Source organism: Zea mays, chromosome 9 (genome assembly GCF_902167145.1).
Source record: "Zea mays cultivar B73 chromosome 9, Zm-B73-REFERENCE-NAM-5.0, whole genome shotgun sequence".
Lineage (NCBI taxonomy): Eukaryota > Viridiplantae > Streptophyta > Magnoliopsida > Poales > Poaceae > Zea > Zea mays.
In genome coordinates this window covers 154,847,872-154,870,062 of record NC_050104.1, presented here as the reverse complement: position 1 = coordinate 154,870,062, position 22,191 = coordinate 154,847,872, and the positions used below count along the sequence as shown (strand labels likewise).

At 43.1% G+C, this 22,191-nt stretch overlaps 1 protein-coding gene and 2 non-coding genes across 6 annotated transcripts; 1 reads left to right on the top strand and 2 right to left on the bottom strand.

The window, feature by feature from the left end:
- Positions 1 to 13,749: 13,749 nt before the first annotated feature.
- Positions 13,750 to 13,836, bottom strand: LOC111590186 (small nucleolar RNA R16). The gene has a single exon (XR_004852898.1). It is a non-coding gene; the product is annotated as a small nucleolar RNA R16 (small nucleolar RNA).
- An 84-nt stretch (positions 13,837 to 13,920) lies between these two features.
- On the bottom strand, positions 13,921 to 14,011 carry LOC111590187 (small nucleolar RNA R16). The gene has a single exon (XR_004852899.1). It is a non-coding gene; the product is annotated as a small nucleolar RNA R16 (small nucleolar RNA).
- An 824-nt stretch (positions 14,012 to 14,835) lies between these two features.
- Positions 14,836 to 21,971, top strand: LOC100278637 (J domain-containing protein required for chloroplast accumulation response 1). 4 transcript variants are annotated; one of them, XM_035962201.1, is made up of 9 exons: positions 14,836 to 15,404; positions 16,915 to 17,516; positions 17,946 to 18,142; positions 18,353 to 18,446; positions 18,880 to 18,959; positions 20,355 to 20,414; positions 20,507 to 20,584; positions 20,911 to 21,087; positions 21,568 to 21,971. In XM_035962201.1, exons 1-9 carry the CDS (start codon positions 15,067 to 15,069, stop codon positions 21,604 to 21,606), a joined length of 1,665 nt encoding a protein of 554 aa, XP_035818094.1. In that variant the 5' UTR covers positions 14,836 to 15,066; the 3' UTR covers positions 21,607 to 21,971. The 4 variants fall into 4 exon arrangements, with proteins under 4 accessions (XP_035818094.1, XP_008658453.1, NP_001145320.1 ...); XM_008660231.3 differs by having other exon boundaries at positions 17,865 to 18,142; NM_001151848.2 differs by having other exon boundaries at positions 14,891 to 15,404; positions 17,946 to 18,187; positions 21,568 to 21,965.
- Positions 21,972 to 22,191: the final 220 nt, after the last annotated feature.

The following is a 22,191-nucleotide window of genomic DNA, read 5'->3' as shown; positions in this document are numbered from 1 at the left end:
GAGAAGACACAGTGGTTTATCCCGTGGTTCGGCCAAGTACAAAACTTGCCTACTCCACGTTGTGGCGTCCCAACGGACGAGAGTTGCACTCAACTCCTCTCAAGTGATCCAATGATCAACTTGAATACCACAGTGTTATGTTTTTCCTTTCAATATCCCGTTTTGCGAAGAATCTCCACAACTTGGAGTCTCTCGCCCTTACACTTGAGATTCACAAAGAAATACGGAGTAAGGGAGGGAAGCAACACACACAAATCCCCAGCAAAATGCGCACACACACGGCCAAGAATCGAGCTCAAAAGACTATCTCAAAGTTCTCACTAGAACGAAGCTCGAATCACTGAGAATGACAAACGAATGCGCAAAGACTGAGTGTGGATGATCAAGAATGCTCTAAGGTTGCTTGGTGTGCTCCTCCATGCGCCTAGGGGTCCCTTTTATAGCCCCAAGGCAGCTAGGAGCCGTTGAGAGCAAATTTAGAAGGCCATCCTTGCCTTCTATCGTCTGGCGCACCGGACAGTCCGGTGCACACCGGACACTGTCCGGTGCCAGATTTCTTTCCTTAAATGGCGAAGCCGACCGTTGGCAGATTTGGAGCCGTTGCCGCACCGGACATGTCCGGTGCACACCGGACAGTCCGGTGCCCCCTTCCGACCGTTGGCTTGGCCACGTGTCCCGCGCAGATCGCGCGGCCGACCGTTGGCTCGGCCGACCGATGGCTCACCGGACAGTCCGGTGCACACCGGACAGTCCGGTGAATTTTAGCCGTACGCCGTCGGCGAATTCCCGAGAGCGGCCACTTCGCTCGAGGCAGCCTGGCGCACCGGACACTGTCCGGTGCACCACCGGACAGTCCGGTGCCCCAGACCGAAGCAGCCTTTTGGCTGAACACAACCAACTCTTCTCGTTTCTTCTTCTTTCTGTTTCTGATACTTAGACAAGTATATTAGTACACAAAACCAATGTACTAAGACTTAGAAACATACCTTTTCTCTTGATTTGCACTTTGTCCATCCATGGGCATAGATTCACATTTAAGCACTTGTGTTGGCACTCAATCACCAAAAACTTAGAAATGGCCCAAGGGCACATTTCCCTTTCAGTGATGAACATCTTATTTCTATTGCTAAATTAAACAATGAGGTGGCAAGTCTTAATGCTCAACTTAATACTTGCAAAGTTGATTTTGATAAATTAAAATTTGCTAGGGATGCCTACACTGTTGGTAGACACCCCTCAATTAAGGATGGACTTGGTTTTCGAAAGGAAACCAAGAACTTAACAAGTCAAAGGATTCCCATTCTCAACATTCTCAACAAAGAGAAAGGGACGGCCCCTATGGCTAGTAGTCCTCAAAGGAACCATGCCTATATTTATGATAGGAAATTTACTAGTCATACTCGTAATAATGGATGTTATGATCATACTGCTTATAATGACTCACATGCTATGTTTGCATCTAGTTCTACTTTTGTTCATGGTATAAGTAGGCCTAGGAGAAATCATGTTGTGTTTCATGCTCCTAGGAGAATGTGCAATGCACCTTCTGCTATTTATCATGCTTGCAATACTTCTTTCGCACTTTCATATAAGAATGCAAAAGTAGTTGCTAGGAAGTTGGGAACCAAATGCAAGGGAGACAAGACTTGTATTTGGGTTCCAAAAGTTATTGTGACTAACCTTGTAGGACCCAACAAGAGTTGGGTACCTACAAACCCAAGCTTAAATTACCTTGCAGGTTTATGCATCCGGGGGCTCTAGCTGGATTATCGACAGCGGATGCACAAACCACATGACGGAGGAGAAGAAGATGTTCACCTCCTACGTCAAGAATAAGGATTCCCAGGATACGATCATCTTTGGAGATGGGAACCAAGGCAAGGTCAAAGGCTTGGGCAAGATAGCTATCACTAACGAGCACTCAATATCGAATGTATTTCTAGTAGAGTCGCTTGGGTACAACCTTCTGTCTGTAAGTCAATTGTGTCACATGGGTTACAATTGTATGTTTACAAATGTTGATGTATCTGTCTTTATAAGGAGTGATGGTTCATTAGCTTTTAAGGGTGTATTAGACGACAAACTCTATTTAGTTGACTTTTCGAAAGAGAATGCCGGTCTAGATGCATGCTTAATAGCTAAGACTAATATGGGCTGGCTATGGCATCACTGTCTAGCACATGTTGGGATGAAGAACCTTCATAAGCTTCTAAAGGGAGATCATGTGTTAGTACTAACTGATGTCTGTTTTGAGAAAGACAGACCCTGTGCAGCATGTCAGGCAGGAAAATAGGTGGGAAGCACACATCACGACAAGAATGTGATGACAACATCAAGACCACTGGAGCTCCTTCACATGGATCTTTTCGGACCCGTTGCCTATCTAAGCATCGGGGGAAGTAAGTATGGTCTTGTAATTGTTGATGATTTTTCTCGCTTCACTTGGGTGTTCTTTCTACAGGATGAGTCAGAAACCCAAGGGACCCTAAAGCGCTTCTTAAAGAGAGCTCAAAATGAGTTTGAGCTTAAAGTGAAAAAGATAAGGAGCGACAATGGGTCCGAGTTCAAGAATCTACAAGTTGAAGAGTTTCTTGAGGAGGAAGGCATCAAGCACGAGTTCTCTGCTCCCTACACACCACAGCAAAACGGTGTGGTAGAGAGGAAGAACAAGACGCTTATTGACATGGCGAGAATGATGCTTGGAGAGTTCAAGACACCCGAGCGGTTTTGGTCGGAAGCTGTGAACACAGCCTGCCACGCCACAAACCGGCTCTATCTGCATCGCCTTCTCAAGAAGACCTCCTACGAACACCTTACCGGTAACAAACCCAATGTCTCTTACTTTCGTGTATTTGGGAGCAAATGCTACATTCTGGTGAAGAAAGGTAGACATTCTAAATTTGCTCCCAAGGCAGTAGAAGGGTTTTTACTAGGGTATGACTCAAATACAAAGGCGTATAGGGTCTTCAACAAATCATCAGGATTAGTTGAAGTCTCTAGCGACGTTGTATTTGATGAGACTAATGGCTCTCCAAGAGAGCAAGTTGATCTTGATGAAATAGATGAAGATGAAGTTCCGACGGCCGCAATGCGCACGATGGCGATAGGTGATGTGCGACCACAGGAACTACTAGAACAAGATCAACCTTCTTCCTCGACACTGGTGCATCCCCCAACTCAAGATGATGGACAGGTACCTCAAGAAGAGGAGCATGATCAAGGGGGAGCACAGGAAGAACATGCTATGGAGGAAGAAGCACCACGCCCCCCTCCAACTCAAGTCCGAGCAACAATCTAAAGACATCACCCCGTCGATCAGATTCTGGGTGACATCAGCAAGGGAGTAACTACTCGCTCACGACTAGCTAACTTTTGTGAGCATTACTCGTTTGTCTCTTCTATTGAGCCTTTCAGGGTAGAAGAGGCATTGCAGGATCCGGACTGGGTGTTGGCCATGCAGGAAGAGCTCAACAACTTCAAAAGGAATGAAGTCTGGAGCCTGGTGCTGCGTCCAAAGCAAAACGTTGTGGGAACCAAGTGGGTGTTCCGCAACAAGCAAGACGAGCACGGGGTGGTGACAAGAAACAAGGCTCGACTTGTGGCAAAAGGTTATGCCCAAGTCGCAGGTTGGATTTCGAGGAGACTTTTGCTCCTGTGGCTAGGCTAGAGTCAATTCGAATTTTTCTAACCTATGCCGCTCACCACTCTTTTAGGTTGTTTAAAATGGACGTGAAGAGCGCTTTCCTCATGGGCCAATCAAGGAGGAGGTATATGTGGAACAACCCCCTGGCTTTGAGGATGACAGGTATCCCGACCATGTGTATAAGCTCTTTAAGGTGCTCTATGGACTTAAGCAAGCCCCAAGAGCATGGTATGAATGCCTTAGAGATTTCTTAATTGCTAATGCTTTCAAGGTTGGGAAAGCTGATCCAACTCTTTTTACCAAGACTTGTGATGGTGATCTCTTTGTGTGCTAAATTTATGTCGATGACATAATATTTGGTTCTACTAACCAAAAGTCTTGTGAGGAGTTTAGGAGGGTGATGATGCAAAAATTCAAAATGTTGATGATGGGCGAGTTGACATGCTTCCTTGGATTCCAAGTGAAGCAACTCAAGGACGGCACTTTCATCTCCCAAACGAAGTACACTCAAGATCTTCTCAAGAGGTTTGGGTGAAGGACGCCAAGCCCACGAAGACACCGATGGGAACTGACGGGCATGTTGACCTCAATAAAGGAGGTAAGTCTTTTGATCAAAAGGCATACCGATCAATGATAGGTTCATTACTTTATCTTTGTGCTAGTAGACCGAACATTATGCTTAGTGTATGCATGTGTGCTAGATATCAATCCGACCCCAAGGAATGTCACCTTGTGGCCGTTAAGCAAATTCTTCGGGATCTGGTATCCAAAGGGGTCTACCTTTGACTTAATTGGATACGCAGACTCCAATTATGCTGGGTGCAAGGTTGATAGGAAGAGTACATCAGGGACGTGCCAATTTTTAGGAAGGTCCCTGGTGTCCTGGAGTTCCAAGAAACAGACATCTGTTGCCCTATCCACCGCTGAGGCCGAGTATGTTGCCGCAGGACAGTGTTGCGCGCAACTACTTTGGATGAGGCAAACCCTCCGGGACTTTGGCTATAATCTGAGCAAAGTCCCACTCCTATGTGACAATGAGAGTGCAATCCGCTTGTCGGATAATCCTGTTGAACACAGCCGCACTAAGCACATAGACATCCGTCATCACTTCCTGAGGGATCACCAGCAAAAGGGAGATATCAATATTTATCATATTAGCACCGAGAACTAGCTAGCCGATATCTTCACCAAGCCGTTGGATGAGAAAACATTTTGCAGGTTGCGTAGTGAGCTAAATGCCTTAGATTTGCGTAACTTGGATTGATCTATAGCATACATGTGTTCTATGCCTTTAATCATGTTACTTTGAGCATTTACATCATTCATTGTATATTTATGGTGCTCAAGTTGTACAAGTCCTCCCCGGACCTCACAAGTCCATATGCAAATGGTGCACATATTTAGGGGAGATGTGCTACAACTTGACCCTTTGAGACTAACATGTTTGTTTAAGTACACCTGATGTAGTCTCAAAGGTACATTGAAAGGGAAACTGAACTTGGACGACGCAAAGACTTCCACTGCACTCTGGTATTAGGGTATTTAATTCCAAGTTCATACTTACGCTCTCATTGCCTTTTTGCTCTTAATTGACATTTTTTGGTGAGGCAATGGGGGTAAAGGGCCAAGAATGATCCTATTTTGGTGCTTAATGCCAAAGGGGGAGAAATTAAGGCCAAAGCAAAATGGATCAGCCAACCACTTGTGAATTTTTGAAAATAATAGAGTAAGAATTTGTGATTTGCTCAAAATACTCTTATTGCAAAATTTGGCCTCTTGTGGGAGAGAATTTTGATTATGAAAAAAGAGGGAGTTTTTGGCACTTGATTAATTTTACTCTTGGAATATCTCTCTATGTGCCCAAACAACCATGTTTAACTTAGAGATAGGAAAATGAATTTGATTTGCAAAAACAAACCAAGTGGTGGCAAAGAATGATCCAAATATGTCAAATCCTAAGTAAAGTTGGTCTTCATTTGCATTGATGTTGCACTTCTTTTGTTGCTTTTTAATGTGTTGGCATGAATCACCAAAAAGGGGGGGATTGAAAGGGAAATGTGCCCTTGGGCCACTTCTATAATGTTTTGGTGATTAAATGTCCAACACGATTGGTTAAGTTACTATGTGCTAAACAAAGAAGAGAAATACAAATCATATTACAAGGTATGGTTCTAGACTGAGTACATTGTTATTGAATACTAATGTGTTTGTATAAGTGCTAGAAACAGTGCAAAAGAAGCAGAAAAGGAATGGAAAAAGAATTGGCAGTGTGCAGCCAACTCCAGCTCGGCGTGGCACACCGGACTGTCCGGTGGCGCACCGGACAGTGTCTGGTGCCCCAGGCTGGTCGGCGTTGAACCGACTGCTCTCGGAAATCGACGGAGGTGTACGGCTATAAATCACCGGACTGTCCGGTGGTGCACCGGACTGTCCGGTGAGTCATCCACGACGAACTCGTCGGTCTCGGGAATTGAAGAAGGCGATGTGGCTAAAATTCACCAGACTGTCCGGTGGTGCACCGGACTGTCCGGTGAGTCTACGGCGCTCGTGGCCAACGGTCGGCTGCGTAATCTGCGGGCGACGCGTGTCTCGCTCCAACGGTCGGTTGGGCACACTGGACTGTGTCCGGTGCGCCAACCAGCCCCGAGGAGCAACGGTCGGATGCGCCTGATATGGAAGGGGATCACGCACCGGACATGAACAGTGGTTGTCCGGTGGTGCACCGGACTTGAGAGCACCTAGAGGGGGGGGGGGTGAATAGGTGATCCTGTAAAACTTAAACACAAGAGATCAATCACAGAGACGACACAGTGGTTTATCCCGTGGTTCGGCCAAGACCAACGCTTGCCTACTCCACGTTGTGGCGTCCCAACGGACGAGGGTTGCAATCAACCCCTCTCAAGCGGTCCAAAGACCCACTTGAATACCACGGTGTTTTGCTTGCTTTTTCTCAATCCCGTTTGCGAGGAATCTCCACAACTTGGAGCCTCTCGCCCTTACAATTGAAGTTCACAAAGAACACAGAGCAAAGGGGGAATGAGCAATGCACACAAGACTTCAAAAGATCAGAGCAACAACACGCACACAAGTCGCAACAAGAGCTCGCAACACAACTCAAAGAGTTCGCAACTCAACAAGAGCTCTAGATGCTATCACAATGAAACGAATGCGTGAGATCGATGTCTTGGTGCTTAAGAATGTTGTAGGAATGCTTGGTTGCCTCCTCCATGCGCCTAGGGGTCCCTTTTATAGCCCCAAGGCAGCTAGGAGCCGTTGAGAACAAATCTGGAAGGCCATCCTTGCCTTCTGTCATCGGGCGCACCGGACAGTCCGGTGCACACCGGACAGTGTCCGGTGCCCGATTCCTTTCCTTAAATGGCGAAGCCGATCGTTGCAGATCTGGGAGCCGTTGGCGCACCGGACATGTCCGGTGCACACCGGACAGTCCGGTGCCCCCTTCCGACCGTTGGCTTGGCCACGTGTCGCGCGCAGAATCCGCGGCGGACCGTTGGCTCGACCGACCGTTGGCTCACCGGACAGTCCGGTGCCCACCGGACAGTCCGGTGAATTTTAGCCGTACGCCGTCAGCAAATTCCCGAGAGCGGCCTCTTCGGCCGAGGCAGCCTGGCGCACCGGACACTGTCCGGTGCACCACCGGACAGTCCGGTGCTCCAGACCGAAGCAGCCTTCTGGCTGTACACAGCCAATTCTTTTCTTTTCTTTTTCTTCCTGTTTCCAATACTTAGACAAGTATATTAGTACACAAAACCAATGTACTAAGACTTAGAAACATACCTTTGCTCTTGATTTGCACTTTATTCATCCATGGCATAAATTCACATTTAAGCACTTGAGTTGGCACTCAATCACCAAAATACTTAGAAATGGCCCAAGGGCACATTTCCCTTTCAGGACTGTCTGGTGCACCACTCGACAGAAGGCAAGAATGGCCTTCCAAATTGATCTCCAACGACTCCTAGCTGCCTTGGGGATATAAAAGGGACCCCTAGGCGCATGGAGGAGAACACCAAGCATTCTCTAAGCACACTAAGACATCCAAACTCTGCTCCCACGCATTTGATTCGTTGTATTAGTGATTTGAGCTCCATTCGAGTTGTGAACTCCCTGTGTTATCCTTTGAGCTCAAGTCTTCACTTGTATGCGTGGTTGTGCTGCATATTTGAGTCTTGTGTGTGTTGCTCTCCTCCCTTACTTTTGTGTTTCTCTTGTGATCATCATTGTAAGGGCGAGAGGCTCCAAATTGTGGAGATTCCTCGCAAACGGGAGAAAGACTATAAGGAAGAAAGACGTGGTATTCAAGTGGATCATTGGATCGCTTGAAAGGGGGTTGAGTGCAACCCTCGTCCATTGGGACGCCACAACGTGCAAGTAGGCAAGTGTTACTTGGCCGAACCACGGGATAAAAATCACGCGTCTCGCGTGTTGCTTCTTGTGATTGTTTTGTTCGCACGAGCGTGTTCCATAGCCACTTGATTTAACTAACACTTTAATAATCAAGTTTGTGGCTATTTAGTGTTTGATTTTACAGGATCACCTATTCACCCCCCCCTCTAGCTGCTCTCAGAGTGGCAACTACAATTTGATCTTCAGCGTAAAGCTATGACCAAATTGATGGGTCTTCGGTTAAGATTTTGTATAAATGTGAGAAATAAAATGTGGTCGCTGATGCTTTGTCCAGAGTTGGTTTTTCTATGAGCATGACATCTGTGACTGAGGTGCAGCCTGTGTGGGTTCAGGAAGTGCTTAATTCCTATGTTACTAATTCTATGGCCCAAATGATGTTGCAGAGGTTGGTTGTACACAACCCTTATGAAGAGGGATATTTCTTGCAACAAGGTTTGATCAGGAGAGGGCAACATATTTGGGTTGGGGAGAATTCAGCCTTGCGCACTAAATTGATATCTACCTTTTCATGAGTCTGCTTTGGGGACCATTCAGGTATGTGTGCCACTTTTTAGGGATAAAAACGATCGAAAAACACTAATTTTGGTTTTGGTTTATAACAACGGTACGAAAACGAAAACGAAAATGTTAGGATCGGTATACGGTATCGAAACTACCGGTCATTCGAAAACGAAAAAATCGAAACGAAGATATGTCGAAAATGGTCGATATATGATAAACTTAAGTCGGTAATTAACAAAAACAAACAACAAACTGGATGACTTAATCCAAACATTAATAATATATATTAAGTTCATAGCATCAACATAAACACATAGTGACATTATTTGAGTGAGAAATTATATCTACACTCATGTCACATACAAGCATACTGATAGTTTGACGCTATGGCACAGATCACATGCAAACAACAAACATGAAATATGTACAAATAGCTGCCAGGGACAATAGACATTTAGTTTATCCAAAAGTGAAACCTATACCAGGTGTAGTGCAGTAGTGGTGCTTGCGGCTTGCCTAGTTGTCTGTTGTCCTGCTTGGGTGCTTGGCTGCTAGCTGCTTGCAACTTGCAAGCCAGGAGCCAGCCGTCGCCCACCGAGGCACTGACCAGGGAGGCAGGGAATTAGGGACGGCGGAGGGACCGTCGACTGAGGGGCGGCTCAGCAGCTGGGCAGGGGCCAGGGGCAAGGGATAGCCGAATAGGGACAGGGTTTCGTGTGTGTTTAGGTCTCCGTATATTAGGCTTGGGTTGTGCATGACATTGGATCGCTGGATGCTGGAAGACAAGAACTGAAAGGCCCAAAACCGAATAGCCTAAACGGTATGAAAAACAGGATTTTCCCGAACTAAAATGGTAACCGCAAAAACAAACGAAAAAACAGTCTGCCCATTTTCGATATCGTTACCGAAGACAATCTACTTGTTTTTGTCCCGAAACCGAAAAGTACCCGAAGTATACAAAAACGATCCGAAAAACCTAGAAATTGGAATGGGACGGTACGAGATTTTCCCGTACCGTTTTCATCCCTACCACTTTTCAACGTGTTAAGAAGTTGGTTTGTTGGAAGGGCATGAAAACAGAAGTGGAGTTGTTTGTGAGGCAGTGTTTGGTATGTCAATAGGCTAAGACTGAGTGACAATATCATGTTGGTTATTACAACCTTTACCTATTCCAGTAGGGGCATGGTAGGATATTACCTTGGATGTCATTGAGAAGCTACCTAAATCAGAGATATTTGATACTATTCTGGTGGTGGTGGACAGATATTCAAAGTATGCCCACTTCTTTCCTCTGAAACATCCATTTACAACACAAGGGGTGGCACAACTGATTTTGGACAATGTGGTCAAGTTACATGGGCTTCCTAAGTCCTTTGTATCAAACAGAGATAAGATATTTACAAGAACATTTTGGAAACAATTGTTTAAGTTGTTGGAAGTGAAGTTTGCTCTAAGTACTACTTACCAGCCTCAAATTGATGGGCAAAATGCGAGGGTTAACCAGAGCCTAGAGATGTATCTCAGATGTGTTGTATCTGCTACCCCTAAAAATGGAAAGTTTGGTTGGCTTTGGCTGAGTTTTGGTATAACACTTCCCATCATGTGTCTTTGGGATGTTCACCTTTCAAGGCATTGTATGGGTATGAGGCTTTAGTCATATGGGCTCTAGCAGTTCAAGATGATGAAGATGAGACTGCTAGAGAATGGGTGCAGCAGAGGGAACTCCACAGTGCTATGTTTAAGGAGCATTTATCTAAGGCACAACAAAGGGTTCAAGCATTATGCGGATTTGAGGATACCAAGAGAGTTTCAGGTGGGAGAGGAGGTGTTGTTGAAAGTGCAACCTTATGTGCAGCAGTCTGTGGTCAATCGACCTTGCCCAAAGTTATACTTTCGGTATTTTGGTCCATACAAGATAGTGGAGAAGTGTAAGTGCAGTCAACCTCTTGAGAGTTTTGCTGATTGATGGACAAAACTGAAAGGAAAATGGTCTTAAACATTTCCTATAATCGATTTTGGTGTTTGACGTCCATCACAAACCACGTGGACTAACTAGTTTGCCTAGTTATCATTTGTCATGGGTGCATAAAGTTTAACATAAACCAACAAAGAAAATAAGTTGGGAAACTTCATGTAGTCTGGAGCAAAGACAAGCATTGGTGCTGCCAGTGGCGCACCGGACACTGTCCGGTGCCCAGGCAGAGCACCCCATGAACTGGTCGCTCTCGAGTTTTTTCCAGAGTCGTTACGCTATAATTCACGGAACTGTCCGGTGAGCTAATGGAACAACGGTCAACTGCGCCCAACGGTCGACTGCGATGTCAGATGAACAGTGCGCAAGTCAGAAGTCAGAACTGCAAAGTCAGAACGCACCGGACTGTCCAGTGTCGCAAGAGGACAAAGGACTTCAGCGGTCAACCGCTCCAAACCCCAACAGGCAGCTGACGTGGCACGCATTGGACAATGAACAGTGCCATGTCCGGTGCACCACCGGACTGTCCGGTGTGCCCATCGACAGCACGTCTAGAAAGTGGTTGGAGGCTATAAATACCCCCAACCACCACCATTCAAGTCGTCCAAGTTTTCTAAACTCTACATTCAATACAAGAGCAAAAGCATTCACTCCAAGACACATTCAAAAGATCAAATCCACTCTAAGCCTTAAAATCAACTCAAACGCTTAATGACTTGAGAGAGAGGGTGTTTTGTGTTTCTTTTGTTGCTCTTGTTGCTTGGATTGCTTTCTCCTTCTCATTCTAATTTTTCTAAGTGCTTTGTAATGCTAGCTAGAGACACTTAAGTGTGTGGTGATCCTTATGGAGTCTTAGCGACCCAAGTTATTAAGGAGAAGCACTCGACCGGTCTGTTTGACCGATTGAGAGAGAAAGGGTTGTAATAGACCCAACCTTTTTAGCCTCCTCAACGGGGACTAGGTTCTTTGGAACTGAACCTCGGTAAATAAATCACAGTGTTCATTTGTGTTGATCTTCACTTGATTTGTTTCTCCTTCTTTCCTCTCTCTAAAAGTTCTCTTGCTTATATTGATTTAAGTTGGCTCCCAAAGTTATCTGCATTGATTGAGCAACTCTTAGCAAGGAGAACTATATTTCGCACTCCGAATTATTTCTAACACTAACCCCGAGCAAAGTGCGTGTTTAAAGTTTATAAATTTCAGGTTTCGCCTATTCACCCCCTCTAGGCGACTTTCAAAAACAAATAAAAATATACTAATAAATTTGCTCCTAGTGTGTGTCAATTTTAAATCATAACAGGATGCACGTGAAAGAAATAAACGAACTAGCAGGAAACCAAGTGTTAAAAGAATAAAGATCTACAGGTGGTTTTTAGTGGAGATCCCCAAGTATTTTGATTATTCTTATTAGTAATAGGGATGTTCGTATGATTAGTTCCTTCGCAAGGTAAGGATGCTTTGCACCAACTATTTCTATCTGCTTCAAAATTCTAGTTTTGAAAAGTTGCAAAGTCGCCATGTGCTTTCTCCATTTCTTTCAAAATCTTTGTTTTTCCAGTGCAGGCCAGTTCAACCGGATTCTAGGCCGGTTCAATCGAAAATGACTGAGTTCTTCTCTGAACTTTTCCGATTCAACCAGGTTTAGGGTCGGTTCAACCTAGATTTGCGCAGCCGCACAGAATCAGCCAGATCTGATTTGGGAGGCTTGTTAGGAAAATGGACCCCGATGGTTCAAAAGGTTTTGGTGTTTGATGATCAACATAGTATATAGACTAATGTGTTTGCTAGTGATTATGATTGTAGTTCACAGGATGTAAATTGACTTGGAGTAAGACATTAAGGAAAACAACACCTCAAAAGAAGACATTATAAAGATCAAAGTGAAGATCAACAAGTATTAAGCAAAGTCCAAGAAACAAAGAAATATGTTGCCACTGGCGGACTATCCGATCAAGGACACCGAACTGTCCGGAGCCACACGCTGGATTGTCCGATGCACCAGGGAACTGTAGCCCAACGGCTAGTTTCTAGTGGTAGTAGGGAGAGAAGCCACCTCACTGCAGGTATGACACCAGATTCAGACTATCCAGTGTCGATATGACACCAGATTTAGACTGTCCAGTGTGACACCGGATTGTCCGGTGTAAAAACCTGCATCACCAAAGATCAACTGTTATGTCAGATCCAACAGTTAGACACACAGACAGTGGCATCAAACTGTCCGGTGCCTACAACCAGACTGTCCGATTTGCCACATATTGCAGCAGATTTTCTTAAACGGCTAGAATTGAGTTAGGTTCTATGTATAGACCACCCAACCGGCCAAGTCTCCTTTCCCAACTCGTTTGAGTAAGTTAGCCAAGCTCAATCACCTAGCAAGCCACACCTCCGAGCTCGATGGCAATTCAGGAACCTGTATATATAGAACCCCCTACCAGCTCCAGCAGATTATGGGTCTTTTTGATCCAACTATTTTTTGTCCACATTGTAAAATGCATTAAATATAATAAGGGCTAATTAACTAACCAACATATGCCTAGTACATGTGTGTAAAAAAATTATAGGCTACATTTAACTTGCTCTTTCTTTATCTGTCGTCCAGACCTCTACCCGTTTAATGACTGCCAAACTCATTAGGCTTGCCTGAAGCAACCTGGCCTTCACTAGACGATCTATAGCTGCTCCAGAGCATTTTTTGCACGGAAGCAATATGCAAAAAAAATATCGTTTGGGGTTAATGTTGTGTATTAGCAACCAAACAACTGTCGTTGATGTTGTGTATCAGCAATTCAGCATCCAAATAACTGTAGGTGTAATGTTGCGTGCCAAATATATCAAAACCAACATATCAGCTTAGTTCCTGGTAAATTTTAAACATCATGAACTAAAAGTCCAGTAGTTCTTGTACAGGAGTACTTGTTTATGCTTTAATCTACCACTGTGTACCCAGGGCATATCATCATTGCTCATGCGGGTTATCTTTAATTCAAGAGATCAAGCTGCATCAGAAATTGATGAAGATAAATCGATCATAAGATGCTCAACCAAACTTTATGAGAACTGAAAATTTGTAGTTTCACGTGAACATGAAATTTGCCAACATTCTGACGATTATCAAGTAAAAAAAGTGGTAAAGACCAAAATTTAAAATTGTATACAGAAGAATTCATCCATTTTGAGATAAACTGAGTTCCAAGCGTTCTTGGGATGTGGCATCAGATAATAAGCGGAGTTTTTTTGTCCACAAAAGGTTTCAGTGTATAGCATAATATTAACTTCTGCATCACTTGCCACAATCTGCTTTGTATTGACAGAAAATCTAAGCTCTTAAAATATCAAGAAAAAGATTTTTTATAAGAAAAATGGAGCAGCGCCTGACAAAAGCATCAGATAATAAGCGGAGATTAGTCCACACATGGCAGTAATTCCATTAAGTGTGTAGGATAAAGATTTGCACATCACTTGCCGTCATAATAAGCGCTGACAAACGAGTGAACTGAATCAGAAAAACAACATGAAGTAATTTCGATTAAACCATTTGACTCCAGTGCAATGCAAGGCTGCAAAGGGTTGGTAAGTTAACCATCTCGATGTCTGCACCAGCTTTGCTTTCTCAGGATCTTTGGGCTTGCTTCAATCGATGATTGAGCCCTTCCCAAGAAGAATATAAGCCAGGCGCAACAGTAAATTGATAAAAAGATATAATTGTTCGGAGCTCAGAATGATGCGTAAACCAATCACAGAAATTGATCTCAGATGTCCAGACATAGAAATAGTTGAGCATCTTCATCACAGCACCAGTACTTTGGCAAACTCAAAAAGATATTAAGAGCAAATAGGACAGACGTAGCGACTAATTTGCTGCTTTCTCTCGGCTGCCCGCCCGAAGGAAGGCATGTAACTGCAGACGAATCAACACGGCATCAGTTCAGACCGCCCGTCTGCTTGCACTCTCTTCACAGAGAAAGATCCAACAGCGAAGCCCTCGCACAATAGAAGAGAAGAGGAATTCTACTGGAACTGGAATGGAAAAGCAATCGAAATCTCAAAGAACCGTGAACAGAGGGCGCCGCCCCAAAACTAGGAGACGGAATGAGTAGGGTTGTGTCGATAACTCGATATATATAAATAGAGAGCAGATTAGGGTTTCGGTCTATTCGGCGTTTGGAGGCCCAACAGGTAATTCGTTGCAGCCTGCAAGGGTTATAGAGCGGCCCGCTAATTGGATTATGTCCAACCAAATGGGCCAATGCCGCGTGCCGAAAGAAAATCTTCGCGGCGTCGCTGGTGGCCGTATCGCAATCCGACGCGGACGTGGTGGCGCAACGGACAAGCAAATCCGGACCGCCCAGCGCCGTTCGCCCGCGCGAGCACGCCGCTGCGGGAACGCCAGCCATGCTAAATCCCAGCGCCGTTCGCCCGCTCCCCGCCACAAGCTCCTCCTCCTCTCCTCCCTACACACTCCAGAGCCAGAGGCAGCACGTGCTGCCGTGCTCGAGCACAGCTAGGCCGCAGCTGCATCACCATGGCGGGCGCGCCGCTGCGGAGATCGGACCTTGACTTCGCCGACGTCTTTGGCGGCCCGCCGCGCCGCGTGTCTGGGAACGAGCACCGCTCGCAGCGCGGCTCGCAGGACACCTCGTCGTTCGAGTCCGCGACGAGGGCGGGGAGCGGCGGACCGGACACGCCCGTTTTCGGGGACCGGGGGAGCTCCGACCGAAGAAGGCAGCTCGGGGAGGAGTTCTACAAGGACATATTCCCCGGGAGCGAGGCAGCGTCGCCCAGGCGGAGCGGCGCCGGGGATTGGGGGAATGTGTTCGGCGCGCAGGCTTCGCCTGTCTCCACGGCCCGCCCGCGATCGAGGTATAGTCAGCGAGCTTTTCAGCAAAGTGATATCAAGTTAGCAACAGCGGATTTGAAAGTTCCACACAGCATTTCGGTGCTAAAATTGAAAGCTGCAATCTGCAAAGTTGTGGTTCTAAACTTGAAAAGTGCAACCTTCGGAGTCTCATGTTTGTAAAAAATTCTCGTCGTACTAGCGTATCTGGAAATGTGGGGCTGTGGGCATTGTGATTATGCAATGTTTCCTTATTTTTACATATCTGTGTGACTGGATGGTTTACATGGAGATTATTTGTTGCTTCTCGATCCATAAAACTTGAGAACGAAGGGAAGCAATAGATACGACTCCATCACTGATCACTCTTAGGATCTCTGTTTTCAAGTGGGACGATCAGCTGGTCGGTCCAGGACGACTAACCGGACCTGGTCGACCCTGGTCGTCCTGTACTCCTGTATACACACTTCAATGAAGGCAAATAGGCAACTCTGAAACTTTGAAGGCAAATCTGAAACTCTGAAACTTCGTAATGAATATTGATGTGAAGTTCGTACTGAAACAAAAGGTAAATAAATTCCTTGTGACCTATCGACCTCATCTAAAGTTCTAAACATTTAAACAAGCAAACTCACAGTTACTGGAGACCTAGTTGAGGACCTGCTAGCGACCAGGCCGATTAATCGCGATTGGACGACTTGAAAACAGACCGATCACAGGCCCGGCCCTGAGGGTAGGCAGGGTATGCCGCCGCTCAGGGCCCCCAAAGTCAGTAGGGCCCCCAGTCTGGCCCAAATAGATATATATTTATATATATATATACTGTATACACTTATTCATATGATGTTGAGTTAAATGATTTGATTTCTGAATTGAAGATTCTAAAGTTTACTTTGCCTGACGGCACATTGTCTACTATGAAGATTCTTGAGCATATAAGAGACGTGGATTGTTATCCTAATGCCTCTATTGCTTATAGAATGTTATTTACTGTGTCTGTTACTGTTGCATCTGCTGAAAGAAGCTTCTCAAAATTGAAGTTACTGAAGAATTATTTAAGATCAACAATGAGTCAAAAAGGTTGAATGGTTTGGCGACTTTATGCATCGAGAAGAAGCTATTGGATGATATCAATATCAATAGTATAATCGATGATTTTGTATAAAAAATGTTAGAAGAAATTTTATAAGATTAGAAGTGACAAGTTTTTTATAATTTCAGCCAATGTTATTTTATAAATAATAATGTGTAATATTCTATATTGCAGTAAGTTATATGCAGTTTCTTTACTGATATATGTTTAATAGATGTGTAGATAATATATACATATATAGTTATATGGGGCCTCTATATATTTTTTTTGCTTAGGGCCCCGAAATGTCAGGACCGGCTCTGACCGATCATTTCGTTTATTATGTTATAAACCACATCTCTGGTCTACTTTGGAATGTACAACTAACTGATTAGGTTGTAAAGTTTCGTCAAATAATGTTATGTGCGCATTGCTGTGACTCTAGCTGTACCTGTTTCTTGCAGCTTCTCCATTCGGTTCAACAGAGGCATGGACAGTTCAATGCCTACTTCTCCCTCTCAGCAAATGTCCAACAGAAACGATGATGGCACATCTTATGCTTATAGTGTTCCAACTTCACCCAATGCATCCATGAACAATTATCTTGCTCAAGGGGCAGCCCGACAAGATTCGAAGAAGAATCCCTTCTCATGGCATCGCTATCCATTTCTATCTAGGTTCCGTTCTCAAAGTGGAGAAAAGAAGAGCACATCTAATCATGTCAGCTCAATGGACAATGAATTTGAAGGGACTCCTGTTAACTTGGAAAGTATCATGGCCAATAACAAGTTCCATTTTTCCTTCTACAAGTGGGCAGGCAAAGGAGCCTTGTTAGTGTTGCCAGCTACTGCACAAGAAAAGTCCGTAGACATCATTGGACTGAGAAGCTTCCCTCAAGTGGTCATTCAAGGTATTGATCTAATTGATTGTGAAGACAGCATGTCAACTGCCACCGGAACAGCCAAAAATCAGACAGATTACGAAGATTCGAAATCTGGAAAACATAGCGCAAACTCAGCAACCAAGGATGGAGCTATTCCTTTACTCTTTGAAGACTACATGCAAGGTAATAAATACCAAAAAACAATTATTCTTTTATTTAGAGTGCCGCGGACATTCCATTACCAACATGATCTCAGATCTTAGCAGCTAAAAATACTGAACCTATCTGCTCTAAGTATATTTCGTCCCTTTGCATAGTTAAAAAGAGGAGAGTAACAGTAACTAGATTTCTATTATCAAGCTAGAGTACAACTACAAAGTGCATTCAGCTAATCAAACTCTTGTAATAGCAAAGAGCATGCCCTTTTCTTATGGAACTAATCAAACTGTTGTTATTCAAAGTATCAAAATTCTTGTTTGCACCTTTCTCTTCATGAATAGATGGATTCCAGCTTATGTCATTTATCTGCAGGAACGAAACAGAGCAATGATCATACAAAGAATGATGTTTCATCAACTACCCTGAGTTCTAAAATTTCTCGATCACCTTCAGGGGAGAGAAGTCGTAGTAGCAGGGTGAAGGAAAAGATGAAGGGTTTCATAAAACTATTTAGCCCTGAGAGTTCACCAAAGCGCAAACGAGCACCGGAAACACAAAGGCAAACATCTGTGGGGAAAAATGGAACCAAAACTGAACTGCATGATAAGTTCAGCATGTCCAGTTTGGAGGCCAGTGAGGATGTGGAAACGGTACAAATGAACAGCCAGAATGCTTTTACTGCCGAACCTTTTCCAGTATGTCAAATCTAGATTATATATTACATGCATGCACATTTCTCTGAATATTAATATTATTGTATGAATTTTAAGTACTCGAATTCTTGAATATTATCTTCTATAGAATAGAGAATTTTTCATTAAACAGATATACACATTAGATTATACTCTTGGTTGTTTCAGATGACTGAAGTGCAAGAGAGGTTGGACAAACCAGTTTTGACAGCGAATAGTAAAATGGATACAGCTACGGGAAGTAATGAGGCCGCTTCTAATGGTAAGCCCTGACAAGGAGGGATTGTCCCAAGTGTGCTTGTGAATGTGTTGAATATCCACCTCACTTTCAAAAGGAAAGTTCAAATTTATCATAACCACTAACCATTGTTTGTATTGGTTTTTCTTGGTTATTCCTACATTAAAGGCCACAATAGGCTTTATTGATATGTGTTTACCATAACATTTTGGGACCTTGTTGCATAGATTATTTAGCTACAGTTGAAATTTGTTTTCACGAATGGACTTCTCTGGCTCGTGAATGGTTGAGATTTGTACTGACCAATGGGCCGTATGTTTGCAGATGTGCCATAAATAACACAGAAATTTCCAAATGCATGCTCTCTGTGATATTTTTCATTTATTATCATGAACTTGTGTTCTTGTTCCCAAGAACAAATCACATATATGGTATTTCTTATTTTTCTGTTTTTCAGAGCCCATCCATGATGATACAAAAGACAAAGCGGCCAACACAATAGAGCATGAGGACATTGAAGATCTTGATGGATGTGTGGTATGTGCAAACTGCAAAGTCTTTCTATGCAAATGGGTGCCTAGCGAAGTTTGTTAGGTGGCTTTAGTAGGCTATTAGCACTTCGACTCCCCATGGGAGCGAAGAAGATTGAGGTTAAAAAAATCCCTTATTTGTCCAAACCAAAGTATAGGTCAAAGGACTGGCCTAGGTTCTCACATGAGCAATAGTGTCTTGGGGAAGAGATTTGGGAGTTTTCTCAACCTGTGTGAGAAGGTTATCTTCTACCTTAATAAGAATATCCAAGGGTTGTCTTACCCTGTGGGTAGAGAGGGGGGGGTCAAAGTCTTTTTTATTTTTTAGATTTATTGTTTTATTAGACATGCAGTTGGCAGCTACAGCTGTAATATTTGCCAATCCATCAACCAAATTATTCATACAACCAAATTCCCATCAAATGTCCTACAACGTCTTGGAAGGTGAAATTCAGCATTAGATGGCACTAGGTGACCTATTGATTTATATGTGTTTCCACCCAACCAAGGCTCATGACTGCTAGAAACTGGCCTAATTTAATTGCCAAATACTCAAGCCTGGATGATTTGACAAACTTTTTTTCTATTCCATCATGTAGTTCAATATTTCATGAAAAAACCTAGCCAAAGCTCAAAGCCTGGATGATATGAGTCCTACTTAGTAAAACCTGGTGTTTTAATATGCATTATAGTGGCATTTAGCATCTAGCTACTGGTTTCCTGCACATCAGATAGACAGATACCGAGTGCACATTTTTGAGATTCAGTTGCTACACCTTTGTTCCATGGCTAACACTTTGTTTAAAACACTGCTCCTACACCTTGATATCCACAAATGTACCTATGAGATTCTAAACTAACACCCAATAAGTGTCATTTACTGTTGTATTAAGCAAATTGACTGAAGGGTATAGATGCCTATGCATGTGTCTTTGTTGTATTTGGTCTCATATAGAGAGTTCTTGTTCTACAGTCTCTATTTTGTATCGTCTATATATTCGGGTCTAGTGCCCTCATTTTAAATACAGTGCAATTTATAACAATGGTATAAAGAGCTAATTTTTAGGGTTAGGATTCTTCCCTTCTCTACGTTTTTTTTCTCGCATGTCGCATTTGTACTTGTTACGGCCTCTACCTTGAGTTTGAGGGGTTGTTAGATGAGTGTAATTCATGGCACTGTGGCAAAGAATGTCAACCTACAGTCATCGTGCAGTAACAAAAATCAGCATGAATTTGTTTTACAACATAAACTATTGTTGATCCATAGTTAATAGTAAACTAGAGCCTCAAGATGTAGCAAAGAATGTTTTCTCAGGTGCACATTTTTAGCTGTTCCCTGTCATATGGAAATGTTCTCTTGTTATGGCTTCTTTACCTAACAAATTTATATTTCGTCAATCAGGTTGAGCATTTTTCTGAAGATCATGTTCTTCATAATGATCAGGAAAAGGAGCTAATAAAGGTACAATATGGAGGATAAATATGTGGCCTCTAAGTCTTCTTGTTTCACTTCCATATTCTATTTGTCCAATTTTATTGTTTCCTGGAATGTAGATATCAGAAGCTAAAATTCGCGAATGGTCTAGGGGAAAAGAAGGAAATATTAGGTCATTGCTTTCAACACTGCAATATGTAAGTGCAAGAGTATCAACCGTGCGTAATTTCTTACTGTTTACTATTGCTAATCTTTTCTTCCTAAGAATGATAAATGTTTTATCCTCTCTTTTGCTCTAGCCTAGGTTTTGCTTATGTTATTGTTCTTCTTTAATGGCTGATGGCATCGCCTGATTTTATATATACGGAAAAAATATTCTACATATTTTATTCTTGTTTTATGTCTTCTGGAAATGCTGCGTGAAATTATTTCCCTTTTGTTTTATTCTCTTTGAAGTAGATCATAAATAATGTCTCCCACGGTCCCACCACTTCGGAATTACAAAAGTTTGTGCTCATTTTAGGTCTTATGGCCTGAGAGTGGATGGAAACCAGTTCCACTTGTTGATATAATTGAAGGAGCAGCAGTTAAGAAGGCTTACCAGAAAGCATTATTGTGCCTTCATCCAGATAAGTTGCAGCAACGAGGTGCTGCCATGCATCAGAAGTGTATAGCAGAGAAGGTTTTTGACATTTTACAGGTATACTAGACTTATCACAAACATATTTCTGATTTACTTAGGAATTGGATGGTGAGTAAATCTAGTCTGAGATATACAAAATACAATATTTGAGAATGGAACGGTGGAGGCATGCGGACCAAGTTTTACCTGGCACCATTTTAAAACGTTTTCTGCTGTGCTTCAGTATGTAGATGATGCTGACGTTAAATTATATATAATGCATTGTACACATTCTAATTTCTACCTATGACATTTACGAACCATCCAGTTTTAAGAAGTAGCATACCTATCTGAATGTTTTTCAGGTGCTATTAATTACTGCTTTCCCTTGTTGAAACACTCCAGCAGTCCAAATATGCTGTTCCGGTTGATGTCTTGTCACGACACTCAAGTCTAGTCCTATCCTATTGTGCATTTGTACTGATTGCTCAACGATGTTGGTATCTTACATTCCTATCAGCAAAAACGCTTGACATGTTTTCTCTTATATGTATGCAGGAAGCATGGAAGGAATTCAATTCGGTCACTTTTGGATAGTACTAGGAGTTTATTTCACTACTGTATTGGTCCAATGATCTATCGCACAGGCATATTGCTTCCCGGTGTCTGCAACAGTTAGTTGGTTGAAACAACCTAGAACAGTACAGCAAATGGGCAACCGAGAGTTCGGTTTGTGAATTTCGGTGCACAGTCAATGCCGACCTCCGCCATTTCTTCAAAATTCCGACTGTAACAAGTGTAATATGTAATATTGGTTAATCAGGTTTAATGGATCCAGACGATGACTGAAATGTCATTTAAGGAATGCTTTGTGCACAGCCATTTGATGTGTGCCTAGTAGCTGTTGGTGCATAAATTTTGTCTAAGCTTCGGATGAAAAAGGTTATCAATCTTTTATCTGACTGTTAATTTTGTCCAATATACGTTAGCAGCAGTAAATATTTGGTAATCTCACTCCACCGAGCAAAAACAGTAGTATATACTACCTGTGGCCCTAAAAAGTGCCATTCTAGGTTTGAATTAAGTCAATATTTACTAAGTTTTACTAGATTTATATAAAGTATTATCAGTATTTATACCTTTAAAATGATTAATTATAAAAGTGCATTCAACAATTTATCT